This window comes from Setaria italica, chromosome IX (genome assembly GCF_000263155.2).
Source record: "Setaria italica strain Yugu1 chromosome IX, Setaria_italica_v2.0, whole genome shotgun sequence".
NCBI classification, from domain to species: Eukaryota; Viridiplantae; Streptophyta; class Magnoliopsida; order Poales; family Poaceae; genus Setaria; species Setaria italica.
This window is the reverse complement of record NC_028458.1, coordinates 4,337,962-4,354,661: the sequence shown is the minus strand read 5'-3', so window position 1 is coordinate 4,354,661 and position 16,700 is coordinate 4,337,962. Positions and strand designations below refer to the sequence as shown.

At 49.4% G+C, this 16,700-nt stretch overlaps 1 protein-coding gene across 1 annotated transcript; it reads right to left on the bottom strand.

Annotated features, from left to right (window-relative positions):
* Nucleotides 1-7,356: 7,356 nt before the first annotated feature.
* LOC101765126 lies at nt 7,357-9,100 on the bottom strand. Its single transcript, XM_004981544.4, has one exon. It carries the CDS (start codon nt 8,969-8,971, stop codon nt 7,664-7,666), a length of 1,308 nt encoding a protein of 435 aa, XP_004981601.1. The 5' UTR covers nt 8,972-9,100; the 3' UTR covers nt 7,357-7,663.
* Nucleotides 9,101-16,700: the final 7,600 nt, after the last annotated feature.

The window sequence follows — 16,700 nt, the reverse complement described above, 5'->3', positions numbered from 1 at the left end:
TAGTATCAAGTGTGATAAGGCTTGGACAAACGTCATAGGTTGTGACTTGTGAGGTTGTCGTCCGAGGGAGTTACTTGTCCTAGTCGGGTAGGAACACGCATCGAAGCAACGGAGTGACAAACAAAATCCACATCTTCTTCTTGAATGGACACACACTACTGATATTGGATCATGGAATGTTTTAAATCATTCGGAGGCCACCAAAATCTTGACAAAGTTTGATGGAACCTGGTGTTTTTCACCTCCTAAAAAAAATAATCTCAAATTTGACGTAGTCTTTATTTCTGTGCCGCTATCTTTGGCACACACAAGTATCGTCACGGCGCTTTCAAAGTCGTCATCATATATTTAAAACATGGTACAACACCAAACTATGACAAGGAATATGGGCATGTAGACTATCGACACGTGCATTCTGACGAATTCAAATCTTGAAGTTCGGGGCATTATTTTTAAGTTTAACGAAACATTGATAGGTACAGGGTCTATGGCAACAAAATCATACATGCTACGAAGTCAAATGCCCACAAGTTGCAACTTTACATTCGAAGATATTGGAGGCCACCTGTGTAAAGTTGTAAACACATCACCCCTCTATTTTTAAATTTAAAGCTAATGATGTAACATTTTGACTTGCACCCCTCCACACACACACCCTGAAAAAAGATATTGGGGGCCTATACCTCCCCCTCTCCCCATCCCAATGCACCCACACATACATCTTATGTTTTTTCATAAAATGAATAAAATTTGAATTCATATAGATCACTAACATTAGGAAATCCACAATGAACTCCTAAATGGTCATTCATCTAATTCAACAAAAATAAACCGTATTGTGTTCTCGATCCTTAAGCTCATCTAAAGAATAGCTCATCCTAACTTCCGTTCCGTGGCGGAGGGAGGGGGCGAGCAGCCCCCCAACACCCCCAAGTGAAAAAAATAAATTCCTGGCTACGTCCCTACTTCCATTCCACCTGTTTTGGCACTGTAGCAACATTGTAGTGGCCAGTGAGGAGCTAGTTCCAGAATCAACGAGAAAATGAGGTGGAAACTAGTGAAGCTTTTTTTTCATTTTATGCTTTTACATGCGTTGGCTTTACCTGATACTGTAGTAAGGAGATGGGTAAGGAGATAGATGCTATAGTAAGGAGATGGTTAAGGCGATAGGTCGGGATGAGCCTTAATATACTCACTCCGTCCTAAAAGTACTATTTATTTTAGCTTTTCTAGATACATAATATTTGTTATGGATCTAGATGTATGCATGTCTAGATACATAGCAAAAGTTATGTATTTAGAAAAGTCAAAACGAATAGTAATTTGGAACAGAGGGAGTATGTCGTCGTAAGGTGATCAACCTGTAAATGATGCAAACGATACAACTATTGGTGCAACTTACACCTTACCAAAAGTGCTTAGCCGTACCGTACGATAGTCGATAATGCTTCTTACAGCACGACTGTGGATAAAACCTTGGTCTCCGGAAAGTCCAGTGAGTATCATCCACCTCCACGCTATACTACAATCTTTGTTTCAGCTTCTTGGCACTTTCGGACATTAGCTTTTGAGACGTCCAAAAGTGTCCATAAGCAAATGCCAATTTCGGTTAACTATAAACAATATCAATATGCAAATTAAATTCGAAAAGGAATTACAGTTTCGGAGAAAAATGTGCTAAGTTTATGGATAGGAGATCCCGTGGGTAGGAGGATGGGAGTTTGCAAATCTCTCTCTGTTTTTTTTTTAAGTATGAGTTTGCAAATCGATCTCAAACGTGTAGGCCTAAATGTTAAAGCTGGGCCTTTGAGGATCCATGTTGGGCTTACGGGCGGCCCATTTCTTTGGTTGGCGAATTGCCGAATTGGTTCAGCAGGGATCATCAAAATGAAGCCGCGAGCTGACATTGCCACATTGGCAAAGCTGCGGCATCTTACTTCAAAACAAAAAAGCTGCAGCATACATTCCACGATCTCTGCATGCATCGAGGCGGCAAGGCGCATCCCGTATTCTCGTGGCGGTCGAGCTAACTGCAGGCTTTGAAGCGCCGCGGCGCCAGACTGCTCCTGCCTTCGCCGACGCAACGCAGTCGGCACCGGCCGCTCTCCATCGTTAGCTGTCGTCACGCTCGGCCCAGACACTTCTGCCGCCGTACGTCGTCCGTGTCCCGGCACGAAATTAAACTGTATAGGTAGGTGCCCATGCAGCACACTGCCGAAAGCGCGAGAGCACAGCGAAACAGTAGCCTGCAGGTTTATGTGACATGCACATCAGTTGGTACGGCCGCCCATAACGCGATGGCCACTCCATCGATCCATCGACGACGACACGACGTAGCTGGCGTCTGGCGATTGTTCTACACCGCTGTCGCCGTATCACCCACGCCGACGCGGTGTCGCTGCGGCTCCGGCTCGCGGCGGCACAGACGATCCCGGCAGGCCGAGCCCAAGCGGCGCCGTACCACGTAACGTACGTGTACGTGACACGGGGCTGACGGCAGCCACAGGGATGATGATCGGATCCGCTGCGTCTGCTCTTCGCGCGTGTCGTCCGTGGCCGGTCGCACCGCAGCCAGCGGGGACTGCCAGCCAACAGCCAGCTCGGGCCGAAAGCTACGGCGCGCCTCTCGTACGGGGTCCGGATCGAGAGCTTGATGGAGTAGTAGGGTGCCGTGCGGTGTTGAGCCAGCGTGGCATCATGTCCGTCCGAGTCCGGGGTAGGCGATCGCGACCGGGCCCGTCGTCCGTTGCGGGGGACTCCGCAGGCTTCTTCATCTCGGCCTCATCGTTATGATACAGAGAGGCGTGAGCTGGCGTGATTAGGACGCGTTCCTGGCTGTGGCTAGCAACAACCAACCAGATAAACCTTGTGTTGTTTCTTGTATGGTTGGCCATGCGCCGGGGGGCTTTCAACTGTCGTCGCGTCGGACGCCCGCCTCCAGCGCGCGCATCGTTTTCTCCGTGATCAAGCAACAAATCAGTGCTGGACGACTGGCTCTGGTAGGGGCGGCGGCGGCGCCGCGGATCTTGCTCCACCGTTTGCTCGGAGAAATTATAGAATGCCATGCATGGCCATGTGTATTCTCAAAACCAGTAAACTACTGGTGCAGGATGCAAAACTTTTTATGCGCGTCCACAAGCAAAGCAAGCAATATTACTAGCTGCCACGTAAACCCGAGCACGTAGGTTCCCCTCAGAAGTAAGCGTGTAGGATCTCAAATTATGAATCAAGTTGTGTTTCGTGCAAGAGATGGTCGGGAGCAATAATCAAAGGTGGTAAATTCCAAAATGAGATTCATTCCAAAATGAGATTGATTCTAGCATAGGAAGCACGAAGGTTTATGGTAATAACCTAATCAAAAACATCGCATCGAAGCTAGAGTATAAATATTTCTTATCGGCTAATAATGACAATTGTACGTAGGATCTTAATGTAACCGGAGCGATTATATTTTCCACACCTCACTCACTCCTTCACACCTAATGCCTCTTTGAGTGCCCAACTCCCACCCATACCTCTGTGGCCATCCAAGCCCATGTATTATTGAACACCACAAAAGCCCCCTTCTTGGACCCCCTCCAAACTTCTTTGGGGTTTCTCCAATGGTATAAGTTAGTTGATAGCTCATAGTTGATGTAGGTTTCATGTACATGCTAGCTTTGAAGATCGTGTTGTGAGAGAGAGTTGCATCGAGAAGTGAGCGAGACTAGCTCTTCACTCCAAATTAGTCTCATACTTATTGCACTGTTAAACTAGTAAAAAATTGGTTAAGCTATCTCTAAGCTAGACCATAGGAGACGCCCCGCATCAATGAGCTCACTTGCTAGAGCCTAAAACCCTAACCAAGCTATGTTTTGGCATGGGATTGAATAGAATCCTTGCCATTTTTAGTCAGTTCCAACCCAAGACACTAGCCATAGTTTCCATAAGCTCCACATCATCAAGAAACTAGTACTAAACACTACTCTTCCAATGCAAATATCACTATTCCATACTTAATTTAATACTGCACATCTCTCATGATGTGTTGGATGGTGTGTAGATACTAGGTCTCATACAAGACCTGGTTTTCTTCTCTTTCTTCATCTACTCCCTTGCCACATCATCTTTTAAACAGTCGGATTTAGTGACCAGCAGTCCAACAGGGGTTCCCCAGGTGGTAGATTTGTAGGTGGGGGAGATCGTGAGATAAGAACTCGAATGGTAACACAGGGACGCAAGGTTTAGACAGGTTCGGACCTCCGGAGAGTAATACTATGGACACCATCATCTTTTATCTTAGGTGGCAGCTCATTTAATTCTATGGACACCATCGTAGTCATTGGGTTGGGACTGCCCTTAGGCGGGTAAGATATAGGAGGTTTGTGCACGTAAACCTAAACCAAATTTCAGCCCAATCCTCCATCGTACATGCTCTTCATTTGGTTTAGCCTAGTAGGGTCATTGAAGACCGTGAGACGGTGGAGCTTGCAACATCCCCGCTAGTCAACAGTGGAGCTCGCGGAAGCATGTAACCCTAACCAATCTTTGCTAGCACGGGGTCAGACTAAAAATGCTCACCGTCTGTGTGGTGGTATAGGAGACGTGCGCACATAATATGAACTGAATTTCAACATAGTCCACTTCATTTGGTTTAGCTGTTCCTGTAAGCCCGGGGTTCAATGAAGGCCACAAATTCAAGCTTCAATAGACCTAAAGACTTATTCGCCGGCAACAGTGGTCATTGGAACTTGTTGAAGCCTAACCATGCCGTGTTTGCACGCGACCTGCTAAAACTCTCGCGTCGGGTATGCATGGGAACGACTAAGATCCTCCTCATTTTTTATGTGTTACAAAAGCTGTGTGCAATGTGCAAACAAGAGCGGGATTTTAACGCAGTCCTCCGTCAACCCTTGATGCCACATTGCCACCCCCTCCATCTGCTTCTACACTCTGACTGGTGGCATGGTACCAAGAGTGGTTGCGTTGGATTCCTTTTTGCCCGGAAGGAGCGGACCCAGCTAAGCAGACAGCCGAACGAAAAGGAGTAGCATGCCCTGCACAGCTGGGCGCCAATCCCAACAAACTCACCAGCACTAGACTGGTCATCACTAGCGCCCCCGCACACTCCACTGCCCCCACCACGCCCAAGCCAACGAGTGGTGGGCGTCGGCGCGCGCCCACTGCCGCTGGCCCGCGCCGGAGGGGCATGGCGACCCGCCGTGCTCCCCCACCACCTCTACGCACCCTCTGCCATGCCGTGCCCTCCGCACAGCTCCTCCTACTGTCCTTCGCCCAGCCTTTCACGCTCCCTTTTGCTCCTTTTGAAAATCTTTCTGCCGAGATTGACTGGATTGTAGTGTTCATGATCTACAACTCACCTGTTTGCAAAGGCGCGAGAATCTTTCTGCCGAGATTGACTGGATTGCTGTGTTGATGATCTACTGCTTGATCTAGGACTCACCTGTTTGCAAAGGCACTGTCGCATGCCAACCCAAAAATGCTCGAGAAAATTCCGTAATGCCCATTAAAAATTTAACTCATCCTCTATGTGCCACCCAAATTTGTCTCATCCTTTCCGTGCCACTGAAAATTTAACTCCATCTCCTATGTGCCATTACCGTTACATTTGGCAAAAAGCTACAGTAACGGCATTAAATTGCCCTCTCGGTCCGCCACTCAATCCCGCGCCGCCCGTGCTCGTGCATCCCCTGCTCGATCTCTTGCGAAGCAGTTCGAGGAACGCTCACTTTCGTGCTCAGGCGCGGGTGACCGCGGCTCTGTGCCACCTGCCGCGCGCGCCACCGTGCCGACAGCCCGCGAGGAGCTGTGCCGGCAAGCTCCGCGAGGTGTCGCGTGCGCTGCGCCGCCATCGCCTCCCGTCGAGCAGGCACGCGCCGCGCGGGCCACGGCCACGGTACTAAATAGCATTCGTAGCGCCCACAATGCATAGCTACCGCTACAAGGTAGCAGACTCAAGATAGCATGTTTGGAATTAGTGTCCACTGTTGTCCGCTATTGCGGTCGCTATTCGTTATATTTACAGTTCAAGTGACATATGAATATGAATCAAATGGTAATAATAATGTTTAAAATGGTTATTTAGGTAATGACGAAAGGTTATTGGATAAAAAATAATTTTTTTATTTATTGATATGGGAATTTAACGTTAATATATATCCATACATCTTAATTATACTATTTATTTGTGATTAAATGTAATGGCTAATTTAAAATCATAATTTTTTTATAAGTTTTTTATGAGTAAACTTGATGTTAATATTATATATCCTCTAAAATTTGACAATTTTCTGAGTTGCACTATTTGAACTTGACGTCCGCTATCCACTACACCGACGCTAATCCGTTGCCATGCCGAAACGCTATCCAGTACCTTGGCCACGGCCGGGCGGCCCCGCGTCTCGTCGCCTCACGCCGTGTGCGGCCGCCGGATCCGAAGGCCACGCCGCCTTCTCTGGCCGCGCCGGGCGCCCGCTGCCAAGCCCCGCCATCGGGCGCGAGCCTGCGCCGGCGTCGGCGCCCCAGTCCATGTGGTCACGCCGGCGCGGGCCACGAAAGACCGGATGTCTGCTGATGTGCCGAGCCGCGGTGTTCGTCTGCTACGCTAGTGACGAGGATGGTTGTGTCGAAGCTACGGGGAGGTAGCTGACCCATAGGTGCTTGATTCTTGCTTGAGCTGCCATATAACTAGAGAGTAGTTCGATCCGGCAGCTAGCTACTAGCCCTTTAGTTGCAAACTTGCAATCAAGGGAGCTGGCGGGTGGCTCCAGTGAGTTTGTGCGGGCGCGAGGAAATCGACGGAGAACTACATGCGTGCGGGGTACGGCCATAAGGTAAGCACCACCCAGAGTGTGCGTCCTCTCCGCTGCGGCTGGCGGCAGCACCTGCATCTTCGCCGTCAGTCCCTGTCCCAGCTTAGTGCATCGGAGAGAGATGAGAGATGAAAGATGCGAGGGATGAACATAAAAGAGGGTGGTTTCGCTGGTGTCGCCCACAATGTGTTTGACGAAATACCTCATAAGAGCATGTTGATTGTATCTTCCATTCTAGGGCAATATTGTCTTTTCCAGCTTCGTTTAACAGCCATATAAATGTGCTGTGACGGTAACGGCACGTAAGGGATGAGTTAAATTTTCAGTGGCACCAAAGGCACATAGGGGATGAGTTAAATTTTCAAACGGCATGCAGTGAATTTTCTCAAAATGCTTCGATCTCGCGAGAGCGAAACAAAATGAGACCATGTAGATTAGATTCTATGCTTTGCCGCGGGGTGGAGGCAGTGATGCAGGTTTACCGCAACAACCCGCCCTTTTGAAGAATTTTGATCCGAGCAAGAAGCCGATAACACATTCGAGGTCGTTCAACTCCAATCGAACTGGAAGCTCGTTTCTTGTTCACAAATTGCTCTGGATTTATAGAAATCCAAAAAAGAGGACGTCCTACTACCATGGCTAAAGTGAAGCAACCAACCAAAAAATCACACCCACACCACGCTCGCGCTCGCAAAAAAGGTGATCTTGATCAACTAGCCGATCACCCCGAATCGAACTACTTCCAACAAACTAACGCTAAAGCACGCATCTGCCGCAACTACTTATTTACAATTTGCTCGTGATTCGTGGTCGCCGCGCCGGTGGCCGGTGGCGGGTCGGGGGTCACCGACTCACCGGAGAAGGTCGGCCTGCGGGTGGGAGAGCTCCTTCCTCAGCCGGTGCGAGAAAAGCCTGCACGCGTCCATGCTCAGGTCCACGGCCGCCGCGAGGGCCACGAACGCCGCCGCATCCTCGGCGCACCCGATGTGCGCCACCCCGACCTCCACCGTCGGCTTGCTGCACCGGCCCTCGCCCTGGACAGCGGCGGACATGACGAACCCGCGGTAGTTCCCCAGGGGCCAGTTGCTGAAGTCGCCGCTGCCCCTCGGGCTACACCCCGGCGTGCCGCCCCGGCTAAGCGGCTGCGCGGCGGTGAGGTCGATGGCGAACTTGCCGCCCTTGGATGACGGGATGGAGGAATCGGCGAGGGGGACGGCGTGGTCGACGCCGGGGAGGAGGAGGTCGAAGCGGTAGCCCAGGCTGTCGGACGCGCCGGCGCCGCCGCGCTCGCGCCAGCACTCGAGGCGCGCCCAGGGCTCCCAGGCGCCGTCGCCGGCGGGGCGGAGGATGAGCCACGCGCCCGGGTTGGAGCGGCTCACGCGGTCCGTCCCCGGCGACGGCACGAAGGGCGTGACCATGGACGCCATCGCTACGGGGGAGCCCGACAGGTCGTGCACCGTCACGGACCACCCCTTGCGCTCCTTCCCCGACGCCCCCTCCCGCTCCGGCTGCATCCCCGGCCTCCGCAGGTCGCTGTTGCTGCGGCACCCGAACTTGCAGGTGAACATCGGCTGCTTCATGCTGCCCCGCACCTGCAGCACCTGCGGGCTGCACTCCGGCTCGCCGTCGAACTCAAACACGAACCGCGGGTCGGGCTCCGCCCGGACGGTGAGGCTGAGCTCCGCCGCCGCGGGGCTGCCCTTGCCGCCTCTCTTCCCGATGGAGATCCAGCCGCTGTGCAGCACCGCGGGCTTGGCCTCGGCGCCCTTGAGGTCGAGCGGGATGGTAGCCTTCCCGAGCAGCCGCCCGGAGCTGACCCCGCAGGTGCTCCCCTTCCGGCCGGCGTAGACCGCGACCTTCAGGCACGCCTCCCCACGTGAGGAGAAGAGCGACGGCTTCCCGTTGAACCACTCCAGGTCGGCCTTGGACAGATGGAACGCAGCGGCGAGCGCCCCGGACGCCGGCGCCTGCTCGCCGCCGTCGAAGGGCGCGAGCGGTGCCGGGACGAGCTGAGCCGGCATCTTTCCTAACCGGATCTTGCAGTGGCACGGCGACGTGGACGGGTGGACGCCCGCGCCGGCGCCGGCGGCCGGCGGCGCCACCGGCATTCTGAGAGCGAGGTTGCCGACCAGCACCCGCACGAACGGGCACGGGTCCATGGCCACCGGTGCTGCTCCTGCTGTCACACCTCCCGAAATCCCCGCGAACTTGGCCTGATCCGCTGGGATTGACGGCGGCGGGCGCAATGCGGGTGCGTCGTCGTGAGCGAGGGAGATAAGAGGGGGAGGAGTTGGGCGGGTGGTATAAGAATCGGGTGTGGAAACGCCGGGGCCGTGGGGTGGGAGGAGCCAGGCTGGATCCTGGTGTGCCGTGGCTGCGAGACACCAATCCACTTACGCCCACTTGCGCACGGGCCCGGCAGTCTGGGCCTAGATGTCAGTGACGGCTCGTGGAGTTGAGGGTTGGCGCGGGTGGTGTCCGTGGGGACGGGGGCGAGCTGGAGCCGAGCGGGATCCGAACGGGCAGCGGCGGGGGCGCGCGGCGTCGTTGCGCTGTGACCCGGCCTGCGCTCCGTTGGTTTGCGCCTTCCTTCCTTCCTTTTCGGTTGCAGCTGGAGCTAGCTATCAGCTGCTCCTTGCCAACGAGAGAGCGTGGGCCCACGGAACTGTGTTCCAAGGCCCATATGTCAGTTGGAGGCTGTAGCAATCGGGAATTGGATTGGGATCTCTGAGTGCGTGGAGAAGTCTGAGGACGAGACTGCTGTAGTTTTTCCGTTTCGTAGTGGTCGTACCCTCTCCGTCCACGGTAATCGTAATAACTCTTTTTTACCGGATGAATTACGAGTATTCACGTTTGCAATAATTATCGAACTTATTAGTCTTCTTTATTTAGCAAGTATAGCTCGAACATCATCGAGTAAATGCTCGATTCATTGACACGCGTCGCGCAAAACGTGATCGCGCGAACCTGCAAAGTGCGGAGCTAATTACGGTACAAGTAAGCATAGTGTTAGGACTCACACCCCATGTGCGCAAAGTAATTTTTTTAAAAAAATAACACAGACCAAATTATGTGCATGCAAGCAGAGCGCTAGGAGTAGCACAAATCGTGTGCATGCGTAACAGTACAAGCTTCTTGTCGTCACATGGAGCAAATCATGCCATGCAATTTACTTTTGTCCAGTTTCGATGATAACTTTCTCACTAAGCTTTAGCTTTCGAATTCATTTCCACATTTATATTCTTCACAATTTTATCTATGAAATGAGACCCACTTTCCATACATTTTGAAGTAATCTTATTTTTATCGTGGCAATAGTAACTTATATTTACATTATATTTCTAGAACTAACAAGTTGTCTCGTTTATCCGCAGAAATTGATGCATGGAAATATAAAAACCTATGTTGTGTGGTCCAGTAACTTGTATATCTAGTAGCATGCTTACTTATGTAAAGAACTTCTATACAATCATTAGTATCATTTCACGTAGAGAGCATGTGATAACTTTTATACTATTACAATTTACATGGAGAAAATGGAACAACTTATATAGGGGGCAACAGAACAATTTATGTAGAGAGGAAGATGGCACAGTGGATACTCAAGATAGGTAAGAAATGCTAGGTAAAATTACTTGTTGTATCAATTTATGTATATAATTCGTTGGTAGATTCACATTTAAGTTGCTACACTTAATACAGAATAACTAATGTATATTCAACATAAGTTATCGGTATATTGTAACTATTTCAAAACATATGCATCGTGGGTTTAGTTTTGTTGATCTCATCGTAAGGAGCGCAATGGTGCAAACGAAATAGAAAATGTGAGCCCAATCTCCTGACACGGGTCGCAGCAGGCCGCGCGTTCTGCGCGAGCTAACTTTTTCCATTCATTAATTGGGTCAGAAGGTATTATGAGGGTCTTTGTTGGATGGTTTGAAAGTTATATAAACACTTCTTGTGGGACAACTTTTGAAGGCTAAACGAACACTCTTTGTGAGATGCAGAGAGTAGGTTTCACCCGCAGGGCGAATAATCTGGCAGCACTTTTGGCAGCTGCCAGCTGATCTTCGCAGCGGGCAGTACGGAATCACTGCTACTACTAGCGTTTGCTCGTTCAGAGATTAACAACTGTTACTGAAGCACAAGATTACTAAGGGGGTGTTTGGATACTAGGTGCTAAACTTTAGCAGTGTTACATCGGATGTTCGGATGCTAATTAGGAGAACTAAATATGAACTAATTATAAAACTAATTGCAGAACCCTATGCTAATTCACGAGACGAATCTATTAAGCCTAATTAATCCGTCATTAGCAAATGGTTACTGTAGCACCACATTGTCAAATCATGGACTAATTAGGCTTAATAGATTCGTCTCGCGAATTAGACTCTATCTGTTCAATTAGTTTTGTAATTAGCCTATGTTTAATACTTCTAATTAGCATCAAATATCCGATGTGACATGTGCTAAATTTTAGTGGGGTGTATCCAAACACCCCCTAATCTTATGTGCAAAATTTGACAATGCTCACAATGCAAAATACTCTCTTATTTCGAACGGAATCCAAAACAGAGAATTCCCTCTCTTTTTCCCCCACCAATCACAACATTGCGATATGCATTTGTTTCTGACAATACCACTGTATTGTGCATGTAAGAGCAGTTGGAATGGTAATTTGTTGGCATCCTTGGTAGAACGTAGAAGTAGCGCTGTCTTCAGGCGTCGCAGGTTGGGTTCTCAGGTGGTCAGGTGCAGGGGCGGATCCAGCGATGGGTCTGGGCTCGAGCTTTCCTACCGTCGTGAATCTTATTGAGCATCCTTATAAATTTGATGAGGAAGAAGAAGAAAAGAAGAGGAGGGAGGAAGAAGAAGGAAAGGAGAACCCAAGCTTGATCCTGCCTTCGCCACCGGTCAGGTGCCGTGAAATTGTCGTTTTGGGCGATCGGCAGCGAGCGCTCGAGCGGCCGGGGCCGGGCGACAGCGAGCCGGAGCTGTCATGTGCAAGACAGCTAGCGCAGCACGGTCAGCTGCACGAGCGCGCCCGGAATGTTTTGAAGAATCCAATGCGGCTACCGTGGCAGGGTCAGCTCAGCAGCTGGTGCCCTCATCCACTAACCACATTTTTTAATACCCGCGCTAATCCAGGGTGGCCGAGAGAGCCGGATGCCCCGGATCCATCATCATGTGCGAAAGGATTGAAATTTAAAAAGAAACGGAGGGCACGCACGCACGGGCGCTGCGACTCCTGCTGACTCGGCGAAGAAAACGGGGAGCCACTGCTGGATGAACAGTGACAGTGCATGGCGATGACTCATCCCTGAGCTTAAAGAATGTAGCACTATTTTATTCTGAAGGAAAAAATCAGAGGAGGGAGAAGGGCAAGGCTGAGATGCTGTGCTGTCCAGCAGATGGGGCTGACACCGGATTTTAGCCGATAAAATCTCACAAAGACGAGATAGGCGGAATGAAGAAAGTGCATGTAGGGAGGGTACGTGATGCCACTGATGATGACAACACCATAAGGCTAGCGGAACGCGAGAACGGTATCGAGACAACGACGACGCCGCGGGCTGCCGGGTTTTGCGTTGGAGTCGACATATTGAGGAAGACGAGGTTCTGCGCGGACACGGCAGGTCAAGGTCGTCCTCTAGTCCAGCGGCAAGGACGCCGGACCATGCACACGTACCGGGTGTAGCTGCATGTGTGCTGTGCACTTGCATGTTGTAATTACATGCACGTACGATGATATGAGTTGATAACAAGGAGCCTAAAACATGAGAAGTGGGCTAACACGAATGGGTAAAAGCGATTAGAATATATAAGGCATGGATTTCGGTCTACTTTGCATGCCACGCGTTGGAGGAAATCTGGTTAATCACCCGTGAAGATCGACCTTTTTACGGATAGATCGAAGAAAACTTCATTAGTAAGGTTCATTAGTAAGGATTCTACATCAGGAAAATTAGAGATTCATGTATCTTAGTATTTTCTTTTGTTTAGATATTTATTGTTAGACAAGTTTTGGTACGCCTCAATTAGGAGTCATTAGTCAAGGGTATAAATATGTATCGCTGGCCATTGTAATAAATGATCATCAATCAATCAATACAATCTTTCGGCGCCACATCGCCAAAATCCTAGGAGTAGGAGTAGAGTAGATTCGACGAGTTCCTTCTAGCACGCAAGGATGCATCGGCTTCGATCTTAAGCAAGCTTGTAAGTACCGTCACCCGATCATTACGACCTCTATCAGAACTTTCTAAGTTAAGCCTTAATATTCTGATATTGTCGAGTGGCTAGTTATCGAGTTATCTTACATTGCAAGTAGAACTTTCTAGGCTTTGTCCAATATTCTGCTTGTTTTCGACGTTGCTCAAGTTATCAAATAACTTAGAGCTGGTTAGGTTGTCTTCATCGGCTTCCTTGCCTTGTTTAGACGTTCACAGTTGTCAGATCGTATTGGCTGGTAGACTCTGCATGCTTTTACTGCCTTATATATATGCTAGGTCTGATAGATCTTTACCCCCGCCCCTCGTATTGCTAACCGTCAGACCTCTGACGTCAGCGTGCTACCATTAAGAGCCGATGCTTCGGTCGGATCTTATTCGTATCTCACGGAAGCATGATGACATCATCGAGCCGATAGGGAGTGCATGCGAGACCTTGCTGCCGCGAGCATGTCTGTTAAGATTAATGGATCGAAGTTAATACCCTCTCACCGTGTTACCTGGTCTAAGTTCAATTAGACAGTCATGACATTGATTAGATTTTGTTACCTTAATAGGCTTGTAAGTGGTAGGCAAGAGGTCTTTGGTGATTGTGCTCCAGTCTTTCATGTTGTCAGATCAAGGTTAATGCCCTCTTATTCGTGTTGCCTTGTCTAAGTTCAATACACTTATCGAGACATTAATTAGATCTGTCAATGTATCTTGCTTGCGTATAGTCAGCATCGGCTGGTCCTTGTTGCTATGTTCTAATATTTTAAGTTAGTAAATTGATGTCAATACCCTCTCATTCGTGTTACCGTTCAATACACTTGTTAAGATAGTGGTTAGATCTGTTAGCTTATTTGATAAGCGCGTGGTTAACAAGGGCTCTCCTTTCATGGTTGTTGTGTTACAATGCTCCATCGGCTGACATAGCCGATGGAATATGCCATTAATGTTTCATGTATTTACACCGCATGCTTACATTAAATATCTATCTGTTGTGGTGTTTATTCAAAAATGCCTAACCATAAGCTCGAGGCTTCACCCTCGATCGGCTCAGAAATTTAATATTTACATTGTTAATTTTTAGATCAAATTGACTGGCACATCTTGCACCACCCACGAATCGATCACTGGAGTTAAGCAGATCTCCCGAGTTCTTCGTGTTGTTCAACATAAAAGTTGCGTCCACAGAAGGCGGTGGGCCCGCCGCTCGAATCCATCAAATTATAAACGCCTCATTATTCCATTCCGCAAGTTGCCCATTAACTAATCCGGTCTACTTCGATCGATCATGCCTGCCAGCCCACAGAAAGACCCGCGCAACTTGGGAGGCCCGTGGGCCCGTATATTCCTGAGACCCCACAGGGCAGTGAACGGAGTGTGGAGGCGTGCGCTGTTCCGCTTTTATGCTGGAGTCCATCCGGGCAGGCTGGGAACAGCTATGGGCGGGGGCCCCACGTGGCTGGCTGTGCGGGTGTGGCTCGCCGGAGGAGGAGACGGCATCAGCGGCTCGGATTCCAGGTTGCCCCCCAATAAAAATCGCGGCAGCGATTGGACGGATCGGCGTCGGGGTCGGGCCTGGGCCTGGCTGGCTGGCTGGCTGGCGCGCGTGTGCGCATGCGCTGGTGCCGTGGTGCGGCAGTGGCGTGCCAGCCGAGCCGAGCCGCGCGCCGTGCCCGTGCAGGCGCAGCACGTGCTACTCCCACCTGTCCCGGGCGCTCGCCGTCTCCCCCGTCCTCGTCCGCGCGGGTCGCGGCGAGGACGAAGCTTCCTCTCGAGACACCTGGGGCGGTTTGCATTTGGCCCAGCCTGGTCCACGGGACGCAGGTTTCGGGAGTTTGCTTTGCCTGCACTCGACCTGGCACCTGAGGCATGCAAAAGGCCCGGCGGAGCCTATCTGCCGGAAACGTAAATGAAATCCGTTTCTGGGCAGCCTGGCTCGCGCGGGACGAGAGGGAGCGCGCGGGGGCTATAAAAATTGGCTCGCGCGGTGCAGGCGCGCGCACGGGGGAAAAGTCTAGAGTTACCCCTCCTTTCGCGCCATCTGCTGGTTTTATATCCTCACCGTTGCCGTAACCCTCCCTCCATCCTCACCCTTGCCCTCTTCCACTTCCTAGCCAATGATGATTGTTTATAAGATGAAAAAGACAATGATAAATGAGCACATATCCTTAGTCAATAATGTTTGATTATAACATGATAAAAATGTGATATATGAGCACTGCCTATTGTTCTTGTCTATGATTGTTGAGCAGTAGCACCTTTGTTATAATTTGTTCTTATTCTGAGCAATGCCTTTTTCATTCTCGCACTGAAATAGATGGACCAGGTCGACCAGAGACGCATGCTTGTGACTCAAGCTGCTGCTTTTGTTACTATTATTTATGCATACTTCATGAGTAGTCTTAGGGTGGCACAAAGTTCATGTCCTCATATTACCTGTGCCCCAATAAGTGTCATGGATGAGGAACACCAAGCCAATCTGAATAAAATTTATAACTGTAATGATATAGAATGTGTTAGCATGCTGCGCATGCGTAGACCTCCTTTTTTTTCAACTTGTGTAACCTTCTAAGTGAAAAGAGCTTGCTAAGGGACACCATACATAGTAGTGTAGAGGAGCAAGTTGCAATATATTTTCATGTTGTAGGCCACAACCAAAGATTTAGGGTCATCCACCAACCATTTAGGAGGTCTATGGAGACAGTTAGTAGGTACTGTATGCCAAGCACCATGTCCTCTGGCTCAGAACAAGCGCTACTACATGTAGATCTCCTCACATGCTTACTAACTGATCTTTCTTTTGTGGAGCGAAGCTGCTATCCTGCTGTTTACTCCTTTTGTGCAGTTTGATGAATATTTTGTGGAGGACAAAGCTAACTGGAGCTGGCAACACTATGCTTCAATTCTTTTGGTTTGAGACAACATGCTTGTCTCTGTAGGTCAGTAACTCATGGTTGGGTGGTTCTAGGTCTGTGTGGTACAAACTTGAGGTGTGGTTCAAGTGACATTGGAATATGCATTAGCTCTGTGATGATGTATCTGATCAGTCAATTACATTGCCTATGATGTGATGGACACTTGACCATGGTTGCAGTTATGACCATGACTTTAATTCATGACCATTTCTCCTTTGCCTTTGCTATTTTGTTTTCTTACATGTTGATTCTGAGTTTTCTTTCTGTCCATTGCGTCTGATGTAAGCATTTCATATTTGCATGATCTTAGCTATATGTCCATTACCTATGATGTGAACCATTCATACTTGCATGATCTGAGCTATGTGTCCATTGCCTATGATATGAACCATCCATGCTTGTTGAATTTGAGCTATCTATCCATTAACTGAGCACAATCCATTACCTATGATTACTTTACTTTCAGACATTGTGTTCACAATTATATATTCTATCTCATTTGTTTTCACTGTGTCATTTTACATATTTAGGACTGCCATTATGACTTGGCATGTTGTTTCTTGTGGCCGCCAAACTGGAGTTTTTGCCACCTAGGAAGAATGCCATGCACAGGTCAATAGCTTCAAAGGAGCTTGTTACAAAGGATACAAGACAAAAGGTAAAGTTTTTGCAGGTTACCACAAAAGACATGGTGATCAAGTCATCAAAAGTGAAGAGCCCGATGACTGCAAGGCCATCAAGCAAGAGAAAGA